General features: G+C 32.8%; 1 protein-coding gene across 2 annotated transcripts in view; it reads right to left on the reverse strand.

Moving 5' to 3' along the window:
- Window positions 1-17,938, reverse strand: part of LOC119838327 (myc box-dependent-interacting protein 1) — a 35,717-nt gene that overhangs the window by 5,404 nt on the left and 12,375 nt on the right. For both annotated transcript variants that reach the window (XM_038364216.1, XM_038364215.1), the window contains exons 2-5: window positions 2,164-2,299; window positions 1,416-1,606; window positions 952-1,056; window positions 289-459 (exon numbers count right to left, since the gene is read on the reverse strand). In XM_038364216.1, coding sequence (XP_038220144.1) covers window positions 289-459; window positions 952-1,056; window positions 1,416-1,606; window positions 2,164-2,299 — 603 coding nt within the window. The remainder of the gene's footprint in view (window positions 1-288; window positions 460-951; window positions 1,057-1,415; window positions 1,607-2,163; window positions 2,300-17,938) is intronic.

Genomic DNA, 17,938 nt, shown 5'->3' on the forward strand with positions numbered 1-17,938 from the left:
AGAGCAGAAAACTTTGTAAGATCGACAGTTGAATTCAGTTTTGGTTTGTTTTATAACAAAACTTTACAATGAAACCACTTTCAAAATTTGAGCTACAGCTAAATAGCCTGTTATAATTACTTCGATAAATTTATTTATCACGCTCATATATTCCGTAATAAGAAATAAATGTTAAGAACATACTACATTTTAGACTTTACATGTATACACAACTACAAATTAAGATCATTTACCAACATGTGCCGAAAACAATACGCTAAACTGAATCTCCAACTTCTAATAGCTCACCTTGGAACTTTCCGAGTGGAACAGCTGTTCAGCCGAGAACAAAGTCTGCAGATTGTTGACAAAGAAGAGAACGCGCGAGTCGTACAGTGCGGGCAGTTCGTCGTGCAGTTCCGAATTCAGTATCTCGTATGTGCGCTTCGCTTCTTCCAGCTGTTCCTTGCCTTTTGTCACCTGCAATACCGTGAGAACGGGGTTATTTTGAGATTTTCACATTTGTTTAACTCTCTTTTAGTTGTGTGATAACAGCCTTTCTAGAAAATATAAAAAAAAAAATTTCTTAATAACATTGCTGGTCATAAGCGTAATAAAAGTGTTAAAAAAAATTGGAAAGATATATAGATTCGAGTGATTTTTCAGATTGTTTCATCCAAAGTCTTAAAAATTACAAAGAATATGAGATTGCGTATATATGCTTAGGTCTCTGTTACTATAAATTATAATATGCTACGGCGAGATGACGGTTTTTCACTCGAGGCAGCCCATTTAAAATTAACTCATTGAAGCATTTAAACCTACAATATACGGTGATGCAGTTACGGCCATGATTTGTGTGTTTATTTTGGTCGTCGTGCACTTTGAAGTTATTTTAGGTGATATATTAAACAGTAATGAAGTTTAATTTGCGATAAGACCATCTTTCTTTTGTGAGGGTATTTGACTCACCTTGACGTCATCTCTTCTCTTGGCGGCGTTAGACTGCAAGTTCTGGAAACTATGCCTCTGACTGTCATAGTCCACTAACTTGCGACCTCGTTTTTCTATCTTTTTCTGTAAAAGCCATGATTTAGACATTAATTATTTTTTTGAATCTGGACTTAAATTTAAATAAGTACGATAAAGTAAGTAAGATACACATGCATCTTGATTCTTGAACATTCTGATTGAACCTAAGTATTTTACCGGCACTCATACACAAGATGAAACGGTAAAGTATAACGTTATACTTATGATAAAATCGGCGTTTTCCAGTACCTAAATATTTAACAACATGTGTCATCCACCAAGTCAAAATATATCCAATAGATTAAGGCCTAAGGCCACAAAAAAATGGAAAGTCCTGTTTATTCCGCGACTGAAATAGGCAATTGACATTATTATCTAACTTGAATGGCATTGTATATACTAACCCTGACTTCAGGAAACTGGTTGGTATACGTGTTGAGCGGTATCAGCACCTGGTCGCCGAGCTTGTGCGAGAAGTCCTGCCAGAGCATCTCCATGTTCTGCGCCTGCACGTACAGCAGGTCGTGGCCGGACCAGCCGCTCTCGTACACCTCTGTGATCGCCTCCATCAGAGACTTGGATGCTGTTTGAACGGCTGTAAACACACGTGCGATGTGACGTTGAGACTTCTTTTTATATGTCCAATACATGTGAAGAAATAAGGGCAGCAATGCAAATCAAATTATACAAAAATGCTAACTATAAACTATAATTCACTGCCATCAACTTATCTTAGAAATGGCGAAAAATTGAATAAGATATGTTGACTTGCTATTGTTGATTACTTGAATTGCTCTGTTTATTTCATTGCTATATTTCTAAATTTTTATTTAAAAAATGCTGCAAGCTATTAAAAGAGATTATTCCAACGTGTAAGGTAAAGCGTCAGTGCCCCACACCCTTCATTTCAGAGATAAGTTGATGGCACTGTTTAAGTTATGTTAAAGTATTATACAGATAACAAAGTTAAGAGTAATTTGTTGGTCATTTTCGACGTAATTACTTGTTTCTTTCTTAATATATCCAAATAATAAGAAGTAAATAAAAACATATTGGTCTGTTGGATTAAATACGTTAATTCATAGTTATTTGCTATTTAAAAAGAGTTTTTTGCATACATTTTTGAATTAATTAATTTTCTATATATCTCACCTCGTATGCATCTTATATAATTATTGAATTCCTTCTGAAGCCGCACAGCTTGCTGATGCTGCCGGTTGAAGTTCTGCAGATGCTCTTCAAATATGTCATCGAGTGTCCGGTCTACTTTGCCCAGATTTTGCAATAACTGAAACAAACGATAAACTTTATGAATCGAAATTATATTTTATGAAACATGTTTATTTATTGATTTTTTTTTTTGTTCATTTTGGTCAATTCCCGGAAAAAGTGTTTTAAAGTTTTATTTTTACGATTTTTTTTATTATTTGATCACTTTTAAATACAACGATAAATTAAAAAGATAAGAACTAAAATCTGGGGAACGGTATTATTTTATTATAAAACAGTATGAGCACTAAAACATTAAGTAACACGGCGAAGCTCACTTAATAACTATCGTATGGGATATTATTAGACCTGATGCACAAGGTACATTCTCTGTAACACCTAAAATTTATGTCATTGGATTTCCTTATCATTTTCCTCGAAGCATGCCAGCATGGCATAATGATGGAGTTGTTGCGATAATTACGAACAGCTTTTTCGTAACACATATTTTTAAAAACTTTGTTTCCAAATCGATTCCAAACACACAATGTAGAAATTACATTATAACATAGATACAAAATACCTAGAAACTTAACATGTGTCGTAACTAAATGCACTGATATTGAAAAACATAGAAAACAATAAGTTCAATGACATGTTTAACATATTAAATTCGATAAGGCTTGTCATATGACAATGGCTTAATGCTGATACAAATTTATAAGAGTCAATGCAATAAAAATTACGTGTAGTAATAACATTATATCGCGTCTATAAATGACAAAGTTGCTTGCGAGCATAATTCATAGCATATGATTACTTTTAAGAACTAAACCACTTGCAAATTGTCAGAACTAGACCAAATTTTAATGGGATCGCTTTCAAATATAAACGTCATCAAAATCGGTTCACCCAGTCGAAAGTTCTGAGGTGGCAAACCCAAAAAATACCTTTAAATAACTAACTCTACTATTCGTTAAAAATAGCAGTAAGTACCATATAATATAGCATTGGGCCGAGGGCAGGACAGAGGGAAAGCTAACAGCCACTTAATATTATAATATTAGATTTTTGTGTGGGATTGCCGGTAACTATATAGTATGTATGTATCCATCCATTTCAGTAGGCATTAGGCATTTTATTTATGTTAATACGATGCCTATCCCAGAGCTCAAATGTAATTTGTATTCAGTACTTACTTTGAAGTGTTTCTAAACTCTAAGTAGACGAAAATGTAGAAGGAATCTTTTAGATGGAGGTAAAATTAACTCTTTGTTAAAATGTATGTGTCGGGCATTTGTTTGGTCATATTTACGCAATCCATTTTTTAAGAATAGTTCTTAATTGAGAAAATAAATATCTTATTCACTATCAAAAAAGGACCGTCGCCAAATAACACCCAGACCGGTTTCGATTGAAAATAATATAGCACTTGTTGAATACAAAAGATTATTTTATATGGATTTGGTGAAATCACTAAATTCCCTATCAGTAACATGAGTACATCGGACCCGATAAAAGAGAAACAGTAGGTGCCAGTAAGTAAAGCACGCAATACACTCGACTGTAGTCTATCAGCCATCAATCCACATTTAAATATTTTTGCATACCATTATTTTAGATAATATTTTTATAATTTTAGTAGGGGAAGAACCCTCACAGATGATCGGCATTAAAATGCCATGCTTTTGTGTTTTGTTGAATGTGGAGCCGGAGAAGATCGATATATTTATTTATTAAATGGATATAAAACGATTTCTTACTAATATAAGTTTAATCATGTATCGCAACCTAAGCAAATACTAATATTTCATATTTGGAAGCTAAAAGAAAAACAATAAAAGAGCTAATACGTAATTATTGAGTAAATAGCGGAGCAAAGTAAACAATTATAAACCACTCGCAACTAATTCACTTAAATTCAGGCATTTTCAATCAATTGTAACGGATTGACTATATTATGGAGTATGTTTACCGTAGCCGCATAAGATACTATAACAAATACAGGTGCGTTTCAAAGAACAACAGTTTTGTTCTAGTTGTACACCTACAATAGAGCATCGAATCGGCGTAAATTTTCCAATGACTTGTTCATTTTGTGTTATGATTGAATCGGATCAAGTCATTTGTTGAAGGACGCCTTCAATTACAAGTTTTTTTTGTTTGTTTCCTAGACCTAGTTGTTGTTGTGTTTTTTCGATAAATGCAGTAATAGAATATTAAAATAACAAACCTACCGATACCTTCCGGAAAAGACTTCGACAGTAGTTCGTAAAAGCAAAGGTCGCATGTGAACTAAAATATATATTTAAACACTACAAAAACAAAATAAGTACGCATATAAATTTACTAGGCTTTTTTTATTCGTGATATCAGAAGCGCATGATATTATATTTACAAAGCAGAAACAAATGACACTATGCCTTTACAAGGCCGCGTACAATAGATCTGTTAGTTGCATAAAACCAGAAACCAGATAATATATTAAGCTTAGATTCGAATTCATTGTCTTGATTAAAATAGAGTATGTAGGTATAAAGAGAACGGTAAAATAGAAGCTGCATTTAAACTTGTCGAAGTAGTACCTAAATTATGATTCTGATGTCGAGCCCTTATGCAATTTGGTTGGCGATATTGTTTTATTTATTTATATTAATGTAATATCGAAATTAACTATAATCGGAGGGTGGTTTCTACGATGCAAATAGTGCTAGTTTTAGCAATATATAACACATTTAAAAGTCAATTAAATGGATGGATTCTGGTTTCTTCATCCCATTATTGAACGAAAATTAAGTTGAAGTTCTTGCTTACAAAACAAAAACTAAAATAGAATTTCTCTTATTGGCCTATGATATTAGCACGCCTCTATTATAAATAGCAACAAATACAAACTATCTAGGAATACCTACGAATGCAAAAGGTTAGGTGTCGTGGAACATAAGCTTAATCCCATGCGTACTGTTATGGTAATGTTGGAGTCATCGACCGTCCGATCAATTTTAACTTTCCACATATTGTGTACACGCGACTTGGGCTTCAATTGATGCGCATTCAATGAAAATAATAATTTATTAATATCTTTACGATACCCCGCAACTTTGTCTGTGTTTCTTAAAAAATATTATAAAGACTCTTGGCCAATGTAAAAACAAGATTATTTTTGATTAAACTATACACAATTGCTTTTCAACCGACTTCCAAAAAAAGGAGGAAGATAATTTTTTCCATCAGATCTTTCGACTGGATGAAGCGATTGTGATGATTTTTATTCTTAAGCCTGTACAAATTTAAACGGAAGCAATTCAATTTGGTCTACTTTGTTTAAATTTTGTGAATAAAAATATCGTTATATATCTTGTAACGTTTAGCTACCAATCAAGTCGTCCATAAAAATTAAGGTTGTATTGACAAAAATCGAGAAACAATTGAAGAGTTCTCCCAGGGCATATTTTTCTTGGAAATCACGTATTAATGAAAAGTATTCTTGCACGATCACGAACGTTACGGTTAAACGCTAATTTCATCAATATAGCACCTACATTCAGCAATTAATGCACAATTAAAATAATACTTGACTGAAGACCGCATAATCTGAAATAAATTCATACAAAATTGTTATATAAATACCGTAACAATAATTCTTTTCAACAAAAAAGGTCACCGCCGTCTCCGGGGAGACAGAGAAAAGACAACAATTCTCTAACAAACATGAAATAGAATCAAGCCTATCCGGTTGAAAACCCACAACAATACCGGCAAATTGAGGAACTCCTACGTTTTAGCGAACGTCGGTTTAAAAACAAGCAGTATCTTATAATCCAGTAGCTAATTATATGCTAGAAGACAGCATCGTCAAGTGTAACAGCCGTATCATTACTATCATCACCCGACGTCACATCCGGCGTCGCTTCCTTTCGTTTTCGATTGTCTTTGACCGAGGCCTCCAGTTACAAGTATTGTCTCTGCGCACGCGTCTTCAATTACAGTTAACTTGTCTGTGTATTAACGAGTTGTTGCCGGTGATGTCGGCGGTATTCAATTATTTTTTTTTACGAATTTTCTACTCCATGGAAATCGCCTTGTGTCTAATTTTGCTTTCAGTAACAATATGTCTCGTCGTTTAACTTGAAATTCCTTGAAATTGAACATTCTTGATCATGAACATATAAATTGTAATGATAGTTAATTAGTTATGTATACATATTTTTATTACTATTCTGCAATGGCACATATTGTCTCGATAGACTGAGACACCACGACATAATATAACAGAATTGATAAATCCTGTATTTAAAATCAGTAAGTAAGTATCAGTGTATCAGTAAGTAATCAATATGTTTGTAAACATAATTGACATCGATCATATCGGTAAGTTGTATCACAGTATTTCGTATCAGACGCTTGTGCTAACGTGTGCCTGATCTTTCGCATCTATTTAATCATAATTAATAACAATTAACAGTTTTAGTCTTTGGGATTATTTGTATGGTGATATCTTGTTCCTTGAGAAGGCGTATATCCTTATTTCCTTTAACAAATTGTCTTTTAAATTTTGTCATATGCAAGTTATTTTATCAGAAAAAAAATATATTTACCAATAAAGCCCGATAGACTAATAATCTAATGGTTTTTCATTATGTTTTAAACTTTAAAAAACTGTGTCCAGCAAAATAGCATACCGTAATCGTAATTAAAATAATAACTTTTAGCTACAAAACAAAAAGTCCGTTTACATTTTTAAAGCGGGTTTTATTTTTCGGGGACTTTTCGAGCCACATTATAAAAGAGTCTCATTAATACCATTTCAATCCAAAATTACCCTAATCCCACTTCGCCTTTGTTGTTGTTATACTTACGAAGATTAAGGGTCAATCAAAATAAGTTTAGAACAAAAAGCCGCCAATACTTTATTCTCTAATGTACCTAATGATTCGATAATCGGGGTTGTGACTGTAGGTCCATATTATAACAAAAATTTGAGAGATACAATTTTAGATTGTAAAAATAATAAGAACATATTAAACGCTAATGATTAGATTTTAATCTAATTAGAAACATCGTTATACTAGTAAATAGTTACGATATAGCTATCGAGGTTAATAATATCACCACTTGGGTAAATAGATACATTCAAGCAAAAACTTTTCCAAAATATATTATACTAGCTGCGCCCCGCGGTTTCACCCGCGTAAGTCCGTATCCCGTAAGAATATCGGGACAAAAAGTTGCCTATATGTTATTCCAGTGGTCCAGCTATCTACGCACCAAATTTCATTGCAACCGGTTCAGCAGTTTTCGCGTGAAATAGCAACAAACACTCACACATCCTTAAAAACTTTCGCATTTATGGTAGGACTAGTAGGATTATATTTTATAATGAAGGAAAAAAAACTGATTCGAGTATTTTTTTAACTAAAGTACTAGACCGCCTTCAAATTGTCAGAATTGAACCATATTTAATTGGGACTACACAAGAAAAAGCCTTTCACCAGTGATAAGTTTTCAGACAACAAACACAAAAAACATGTAGTCGTATTAAAAACCTTTTTTGAAGTTGATTAAGAATGTTATCAATCATTATATGTACAATATTACGTTGTGAATACCTAGTATCAAAGATTATCTTGTTCGGAAATATTATAATAAAATAGTTTCATTCAATCTTTTGTGCTCTATCACTACATAGTATAAAACAAAGTCGCTTTCTCCGTCCCTATATCCCTATGTCCCTATTTATGCCTAAGTCTTTAAATCTACACAACTGATTTTGATGTTTTTTTTTTAAATAGATAGAATGGTTCAAGAGGAAGGTTTATATGTATAACATCTAACTACTGCAAATAAACGCGCGCGAAGCTGCGGGCAAAAGCAAGTTTATAATAACACATGTTTAACATCTGGGCGAAACTCAAGGGGGGGTATACGATGTAGGCTACATTTATTTCTTTAGCGTTCTTAATTAGACGCGATGTATTTAAAACTAACATCATGGGTTACATTCCAAATCAGGACATTTACGCATTTCATAAACGAATTGTCTCTTATTTATTCGTGTAATGAACATTTAGAAATGCAATTGCATTGCAACTCAATTTTTTCCATCGTGCAATTCTGGGTTACCAATGACATATGCACATTGCATACGAACGCATACAACAGCACACCCAGATACTAAAATTAGACGTGATAACGTCGTAGTAAGTGATATGCTAACATGTTCCCTATCATCTTAACATCCTTTCAGACTTTTGTTTGTAAACGATCCGAATCGGTTATGGTTATTAGAGAGTAGCAGGGCGCCCCGGCTTCGTCCGTGGTACATACATTGCCTGTGTCACTCAGTGAAAATACAGCTTTCTAATGGCGAAATAATTTTAGATTTTGTATGAAAACATTACAAACATACATACAAAAACACAAATGTTTTCAATTTAAAATATTTAGTTAAGATTAGATTAAGAAAGAAGAAAAAAGAACGAGATTGCTGTGGAGTATTTCCACACTTATGTTATGTCAATATGGTCCAATGGCATTTAGCCGAAGAATTTCCGACGGGATGAACGTTCACTTTCCCACAAAAAAAATTCGTCTATGTTCTGCCACCCCACTGAAGTAAGATCAATAAAACTGTTTGCTTAATTTATATTCATTTTCAAAGTTGGTATAACAGCAATGATTAATTATTCATTATTCATTCATTCAAACAATTCAAATTTTAAGTTTGGACGCAAAAAATATTTAAAACACACTGTTGGGAACAATATTACTTGAAATTAAATTATTAACGTAGTAACAAAATTTCATTTGATGGTAAAATTCAATGTATGCGTGGCGAATAGTGCAGTAACTCCCAATAATTAATGATCCATTTGTATGGACAATAAAAGTTTATGTTTTCTATTGTTCACGGTTTATCTAATCGCCGCTGTTCTTACTGAATCTATTGCACAGCCAATCACAAGCAAGCGTAGAGAAAACGTCCATAAATGCGTCAATTCATAAAAACTGCACCTATAAGAAATAGCTTTAAATATAGCAAAAGAAATCATGCTACATTCACATTTAATGTATTTCAAAGTAACAATGCCTGTTTCTACACAAACCTATAATCTCAAATATATCTAATGAAACATATTTGTATGATTATCATTGGAAGATCCTTAAAAAGACGACCAAAGTTAGGTAGAATGTTTCCTGTGCCGTCTATGAGAAAACAAAAATATCTTTATATCAATCTACATCCCTTTATACTCGTGAAACCGCAACCAATTGTCACGAATGTTATACAACATCCTATAAGAAGCAGCGGCGGCTAATTTCCAATCTACACTCACTCAAAACTTGCCATCTACAGCTGGCTCTGATACGTCAACCGTGAAGATCTAGGAGAACCCTTGACCTTCGGTATCAGAGCACAGACGTCCACCGTGAAGGTCCGCGGAACCTGTAATTGATGGACGAGCGGCTGCAATCATGCAATAAAAATTCCGCACTCGAAATCAAGTCGCCGAGACAATGACGAGATAGAATATGCATAGTTTTTGTTACACGTGTCTCTAAAATTTTGCATCAGTACTTTTACGTATAAATAGTTCGACGATGACAAAGGAAGTGACGGATATAGATATTTTTGAATTTCAATTTATATTAACGCATGTCTCAAATAGTCTAACCTAAACTTAACATTTTTATAGTGTCTTTTAATAACACGATAATTATTTCACTAAATTAGTTTACAAATTTTATATGGTTTTAATCACTCTCTAGGAGAACACTATTGGGAAAATCTAATAAATCATGGAAATTAGCAAAACATCATGAATAATATTGATTGAACAATGAACGTAATGTTTAATGCTCACCTTCCCTGTCCAGTCACACAAGCACGTGGCGTATAGATGCAAAATATCGATACCAAATGATCGGTGTGCACATTATTAATATTATACATGACATCAGTATCTATTATTTATGTTTAATTGATTACAAAGGTTATATAAAATATATATAACTAATACTAACTTAGTTTAATAGTAATAAAAACGATTACACCCAAATCAGAAATTATTTTACGAGTTTCACAGGAAAACAAAATTGTAAATATTTCTCAAAATTTTTAAATAACGTTTTCTATTTAAAAAATTATATAAGAGGTAAACACATAAATTGGAAATCATAACTTTTCTAAATTTTAATCTACTCACTAGTTACCTCTGAATAATTAATTAGTTACATTATTCAAATATACTACAATTACATTCTTCGTAGTCCTAAGCAACTTCAGCAGCACTACATCCACCGGATTCACGACGACCGCCTATTGATATAGCAAATGTTAATCCGAGAATAGAGAGGAACGTGACCACCCGTCGTGCAGTTTCATAACAAAAGAGCGGTTATTTCTAGAATGTTGGGATACAAGTGCTATCCCACCACAGTCCGCAACCGATTGCGCGAAACGTAATCATATCCGAGAGTAATTCAATATCACAATGTGCTTAAAACAAACAACTTTCCAATATGAAATGTTTAGAGACACATTCGACGTTCGTTTCAATCGATTCGTCTGAACAACAACGTTTATTCATAAATTGTAATTACAGTTTGAATAAAAGAGTGGAAAGAAGAAGATATCGATTAATTAGAAGGAAATGTTGAGTTTAATTTGGATTATTGTCAATAAAGGAAGTTACTATGAGGATTGTGGTATACAAATAGGTAATAATCAATTAATAGTACAATCGAATGAAGGTGTGGAAAACGCGTATGACTTTCGGTATTATCTAAATATGTAATACAGGGGCTTATACCAACAGCATTTCTACTTAAATATGTCCAATCCAATTACAATTTTTCATCGTGACTTTTATAGAATGAAACGCCAATTGTGGTTTGCTATTCGAACCTATATATTTCAATCTCAAATAAAATATCATTGCGGCAAATCAATAAATACCAATGGAAAATATATTCATAATCAGGTAGCTTATAAAACGACCAGTTTTGATATGATTATGGTTATGCATCGTACGAATAAACAACGTCGAGGTTGGAAACTTGAAACCTGTTAAGGCAACGGGAATTCGGACTGCTATCTAATTGACCAACTTATCAAACTGAGCTCATTTTGGAGTAAACGAGTTTTGACCCTGACACACAGACATTTTATTAACCCTTAGAATCGAAATTTTAATAATTTTACCTATTATTTGTGATCAAATACAAACTAAAAATTATTAATTAAAATAGTATATTAATACAACAAGATACTTTGTATCAGTACTTAATAACATTATGATATTTTCTTTTTCTTTATTTTTAATTCTAAGCTGATCAACGTTATTGGTTAAGGTCAAGTAGGTTATACCTACGCTTAGTATTTTAAAGTATAATCTTAAGCTGATACCACATGCAAGATAAATATTCATAATCTCTAGTCTATATTCTTAACCCATAAAAATAGTATTAAAATGTTATTTCTCTGCAAAAGAATTCCATTATATCATCGATTCTTCCTCTGTCTGTAGGTCACAAAGCCAACATATTGTACAGTAATTGGACACTCTTTCTCTCATACCTACGACCTCAAATAAAAACGTTACAAACTAGAAAGGCTTGCTCAACAAGGTCTTAAAAGACTTGTTGTGTACAGAATACCTTTTGTACGTAGCGTCCAGAACGGATGCTGTTTTCATTGTTGCCCTGACAATACACACATCAATCAATTGTGGCGTTACGTATGCAAACTGGACCAGCCTGTGGTTTTCCACTTGCATTGAGTTATTTAATATATTATGAAAAGCGAAGTTGTCGGAGCTTGCGCTATATCTGAGACAATTAAATTCCGTGCTGTGTGATAAGTAATATATAAGCATTAGCCGACTAGACACTGAAATATGAAATTCCAGGGTAAAGAGTTTGATATGTATTGTGCTTTGGATGTCATAAATTTCAATTTTAATTCATACATCTGACTGATACAAAAGTCATCATAAAATACTTATGTGTTCATTATTGATAGAAGTATTTAAAACACAACATGTGCCATCGTTTTATCTATTTGTTATCTCCCATAAATGTTTGTTTCAGTGCTTCTTGTTCAAATACTCGATTGCAAAACTTCAGCACATTGAATCCTTGCGTCTAGTCAATTTCAATAAAAACGAAATAAACCGGGAAGCTGAATGTTTCAGAGGACAAGACGTTTTGGCAGGCGTCCCAGTCGAACATCTGTCTTCCCATTGGCCGATGCGGGCGCCGTAAATAGTTCATACGATTTCTGTTCATATTATAGTGATTATGAGTTCGGATCGTGATTTAGGCCGTTGCTGGGTTAAGGACGCCGTTACAGCAATGCATACAACGCATTGCTTCGTATTTTCTATCGTTATCTGTCCAACTACAACCAGTTAAGTCTCAAATTTATTTGCAGCATGGACAAAATGGAGTTATGCTAAAATTTTACACTCACGAACCAAAGTGTTAACGATATGCTCATATATGACATTTTCATAAATACATGAACCTGCTAATACCAATATTCTTTTATCAAATACTAGCTTTTGCCGGCGGTTTCGCTCGCGTTAATTTGGAGTAGTTTAATGGAGATTATTATAGATATTAACCTTCCTATTGTATCACTCTATGTATTAAAAAAAAACCCATCAAAATCCGTTGCGTAGTTTTAAAGATTTAAGCATACATAGGGACAGGGAAAGCGACTTTGTTTTAGTCTATGTAGTGATGCTGCAAATATGTTTGCTGAGTACGACAAATTTTCTGAAATAAAATACATACCTAATAATACCATTGGATGACGAGAAATGTAAAATCAACGTAGAAACTGACGGATATTTGGATACTATTACGCTTCTACGAGAAACTATGATAACAAAATAAATAAAAAACGTAATAACGATAGAAAACCCAATATATCTTTACGTCACGCGGCCTTGCGCGTGGCGCTAATTATTATCCGTACGGTGTACTTAACTTTGAAAACAGATCCACTGGATAAACAAACATTGTACCTCACTGTTCTAACGATAAGGGGCTTAATGCATTGCATGAATTTATGTTTCGGCCGTACTCCAATTACTGGAAATTATATTATTGTATTGCAATCTATCGGAAATCTATGAACAATATACGATTTCTAACATCAATACTGGTATGTACAGTGGTATGTTTTAGTTAAAATAGTATCAATGTTTGAAACCCTTGTAATTCGATATTTTAAAGCCATATCTAATCCTGTCGTATGCTAAAGTTGCCTGAAATCCGTTTATAGGACCGTGTATAGTCTTTTGCATGTGATTGATTAGTAATAATAGTGAATACCTGGTAATGTTAATTAAAAAAGCCCATTTTTATATATTCTATATGGAGAGATCAATTAATATAAATCTCATATTACTTCAATGTCATAAAAGTTTACGCCTTAACAATATATATATATATATATATATATATATATATATATATATATATATATATATATATATATATATATATATATATATATATATATATATATATATATATATATATATATATATATATATATATATATATATATATATATATATATATATATATATATATATATATATATATATATATATATATATATATAGGTATATACAACTAATTAATAATGTATGTATTTAATATGGTATCACGATTGCCATCGGACGAGGGAAACAAAATATTACCTTTCTTTAAGAATAAAACTATGCCACAACATTTTTAAAACAATTAGTTCCAGACCCGAAAGTTTCCGAACTTAAAATTTTAACAAATATAAGCCCTTCTCTTATAGTCAACATGAATCAAACAGTTACGATTTCACTATGCACCAAGTACTCTATGGGTGTAAAGCGTAATCTATAAAATATCACAGTGCATCCGTACAAATGCGCAATCTGTGACACTGGCCGGAGAAACTGCACATGTGAAGGTAAATTGAAGTCAGGTGATATGAGGACAAGTACACGGGAAAGTGTGTGTACCTACGATGATATGATACCAAAGAGAATATTCCATTTGAATGGTTACTTCGATGAGCATGAAAATATTATATGTTATCGGCGACATAAAATAAAAAACATGAGTACGTACGAAAATGAGGTTTTAGTTAAATTGTAGAGTATAATTTAAGATATCGTTTTTACGAGACATAATAGGACGCCTCCACAAAATATGCTTTCCATGTAAGGAATACCTCATACGATCGATACTATAATTGGTCTTTCCAACTAACAATATTGTGAAATCATAAATGATCTGTTCATCCTTGGAATCGAGAGATGAAGAAAGTTTTTATGTACTGAATTAAAAGATGAAAAAAAAATAGTAACTAATTTGGTGGAGCTAGTGACACTGTTTATCTAGTTAGGCACCTTTATGTATGAGTGGGTATTAATTATTGAATATTTACAGTGTACGATGCAAAACTGTGCATTATTAAAACATCACAGTCTAGAACATTCGTCTTCAGCACTATTTCATGTCTATTGTCCACTACTCGTTCTGTAACTACAATAGAAAACAGTTAATTCGCACGGATAGCTAAATTGAACTCAATGCTATAAGAAATAGGTACCGTATTTAAATGAAGCAGCCTAGAGTCACGTGAAGATTACAACAAATATTGTTTTGTATTATTTGTTATATGTATAGTGCAAACGGTAGTTGGTTACAGCAAAAGCTGCTTAATTATCATAGAAAATGTAAGATGTTGTAAAACTATTGTTTTGAATACTGGATAATTGATATTTACATAACAGTTGTTAAAATAGTATAAGATTTGCAATATCTGTTTACTAATATAGTCAGCTTTTATTTAATCTGCTAATATTAAAATATACTTTAATTTGATTTGCTCTGGATGATATTTTTCTGGCACACATGACCTAATAGATAAATCATTAAATTATCTTCTGATTTTGATCAAGCTGATTGGTGTCAACTGAAGATCGTCATCATCACTGTCCTGCTATAGAGGTTCAGGTTATACCACATAATCGTCGATCGTTTCATTCTTGTATATGCCGGTTACCTCACGATGTTTTCCTTCCACGTTTCAAGCAGTGGTGATGTTACCCACATGCGTAGATAATTTGAAACATTAATGTATTTCCTCGATGCTCGTCTGATCTCGAACCCCCGACTTGACGAATTAAAGTGAGTTCTTCCTAAGCTATCACCGTTATTTACTTAACTACTATTAAATTGTAGTATAATTTTAAGGAAGGAATAAAATCTTTAAGCTATATGCTTACTTCTATATAATATCACGTGAGTACACAAGCCATAAATAACTGGTATAACAACTTGTAACGAAACTGTTGAGTTGTACAAATAATCTAAAACATATTTAACAACAAAACATTTAATTACGCTTAACACAGCGTGAAAAGCAAAACGTGCTAGTTTGTTGCAACGAGTTTAGTGTAAACCGACATTTCTGAAGGAGGAAATGTACTTCAAAATTATTTCTACATGAGTTTCTTAATATCTACATAAATCGAAATTGGCGTGCAGCGTTGCCGCAAACGGTATTACAACATTTACAATTGTAATGTAATAATGGAGATTGCAAGTATCAGCAAAAAGCAACTTTATAAATATTTAAAATACAAATGAACGTATCGCAAAATCGTTTAAGTGCTATTAGAAAACTTCGACGTTTTCTATATTTTTAAATACCTATGTATGTCTATTTATTTATTTATTGAGGACATTTACTTTAATGGAATAAACAGGGACATAGAAAATACTTCAATTAATGGAATTATTAGGTCAACAACGAATGAGAGCCTCGTAGACTTCAGTTCGATATTATATTAATATATTAATCAATCTAGTATACCATTTAAATTTCCTTAACTCTATTCACACACACACACACACACAACAAAATAACGATCTAATAAATAAAAGACACGTCACATTAATTAACGTAGTGACCATGTGAAAAATGTAATAATGTCTAAAACGATGAACAGTGAAAACTTAAAACAATGGATTTATTTAACGAATGTGAAATTAAAGTGAAACCGTTTTAAGCACAATGAACGGCCGTAAACTTGACACTTACGGATACATAATAAATCGAGACGGAATAAAAAGCCGTTTAATTTCTGGGTTACCGTGACTAACGCGTTTCCCTATACCACCTCATGGATATCCTTTGATTATCAAGTTTATAAGCAAGATGCTTATAGCGTCCCAACCTAGAAACCTATGGTAATATAGTGGTTATTTAAATAAAATCTCCATAAAACACATTTTGAATAACTATCGAATTTATACCTACCATTAATTTAATACAAATAAACACATAAAGGGCACCCAGCAACAGAAAAGTTTTATGAAAATCCATTGCTCTGTCTATTATGTTTCGTACCTCGGATATTAAGATTACTGTTTTATCACAAGACATTTAAGCATTTAATCGGGATAAAAAGTATCCTATCATCCAAGTCAGCTCATACCCTGTCTGTATACCAAATTTCATCAAAATCCGTTCAGTAGTTTCAGCATGATTAACGGACAAACATCCACACAAACAAACTTTCATATTTATAAAAAAATGTTATAATATACATGCACTAAATATACTGAACTAAATAAAACCAAGCAGTGGTGACTAAGTGGTGAGAACCTCGGACTTCAAAATCGATAAGTCGGGGTTCGAGACCGGGCGAGCGTGCAGGAAATAAATTGATTTTTCAATTTATCACGTGAATAACATCACCTCTGCTTAAAAACGGTGATGGAAAACATCCTGAGGAAACCCGACATGTCCAAGAATCAAAAGTTGACAACAAACAAACAAACATGTGACAACCAACTGCCAACCCGCACTTGGCCAACGTGGTGGATTATGACCTCAACCCCTCATAGAATGCTTGTGTCCGAGCAGTGGGAACATATATATATGGGCTGATGAAGATGAAATAAAAACCGGCTTGTCATAACAAAAGCTAAACAAAACCCTGATCGCGGTAACTGGTAAAAAAATAACTGACGCTCTATGCTTTTCGAGAAGTTAAATCATCAAAAATGTCGAGTCAGACTCATCCGTTTTTTATTTGTTGGGCAGTCACGGTTATAGTTAAATAGGGTTAAATATGATATAATTAATGTAAAATTTAAAATAAACTGTATTACGTTAAAAGTTATACAGTCTATTATAATATTATTCCGTATTACAGAACGCACATACAACATAATTTAACACAGCACGATGTTTCTTTAGGTAACATTATGGATATAAAATCCCTAATAACTCATCGTACGTTTATTTATTGTTTCCTTTGCTCGATATAGAAATGTATTATACATATTCTTTTAATGTTTAATTTACTTATACAAAAATTTATGTCAATGCGGTGTCTGAAAGTATCTGAATCGATATGGTCATTTTTTCGGCGATTGCAACCACGTAAAACGATAAACGAAAATAGAAAGCAGCGGAAGGCACAGAGATGTGTGTCGCTTCACAGGTGTATCCGAGAGGAGGGAAAGCGTGCGAAAGGGACAGACGACAGTCGGAACTGAATTCACGAACAAAGAAAAGGGACGGCCGGCTGGTCTGACAGCTTCGGATGGAAAAACGTTTCCAAAGAAACTAGAGACGTCTGGCCTGATTAATCGGAAATTCGTTATTGCTGATTAAACAGTGTAATTAATATAACATTAACACGTT

The sequence above is a fragment of the Zerene cesonia genome, unplaced genomic scaffold (assembly GCF_012273895.1).
Source record: "Zerene cesonia ecotype Mississippi unplaced genomic scaffold, Zerene_cesonia_1.1 Zces_u002, whole genome shotgun sequence".
NCBI lineage: Eukaryota > Metazoa > Arthropoda > Insecta > Lepidoptera > Pieridae > Zerene > Zerene cesonia.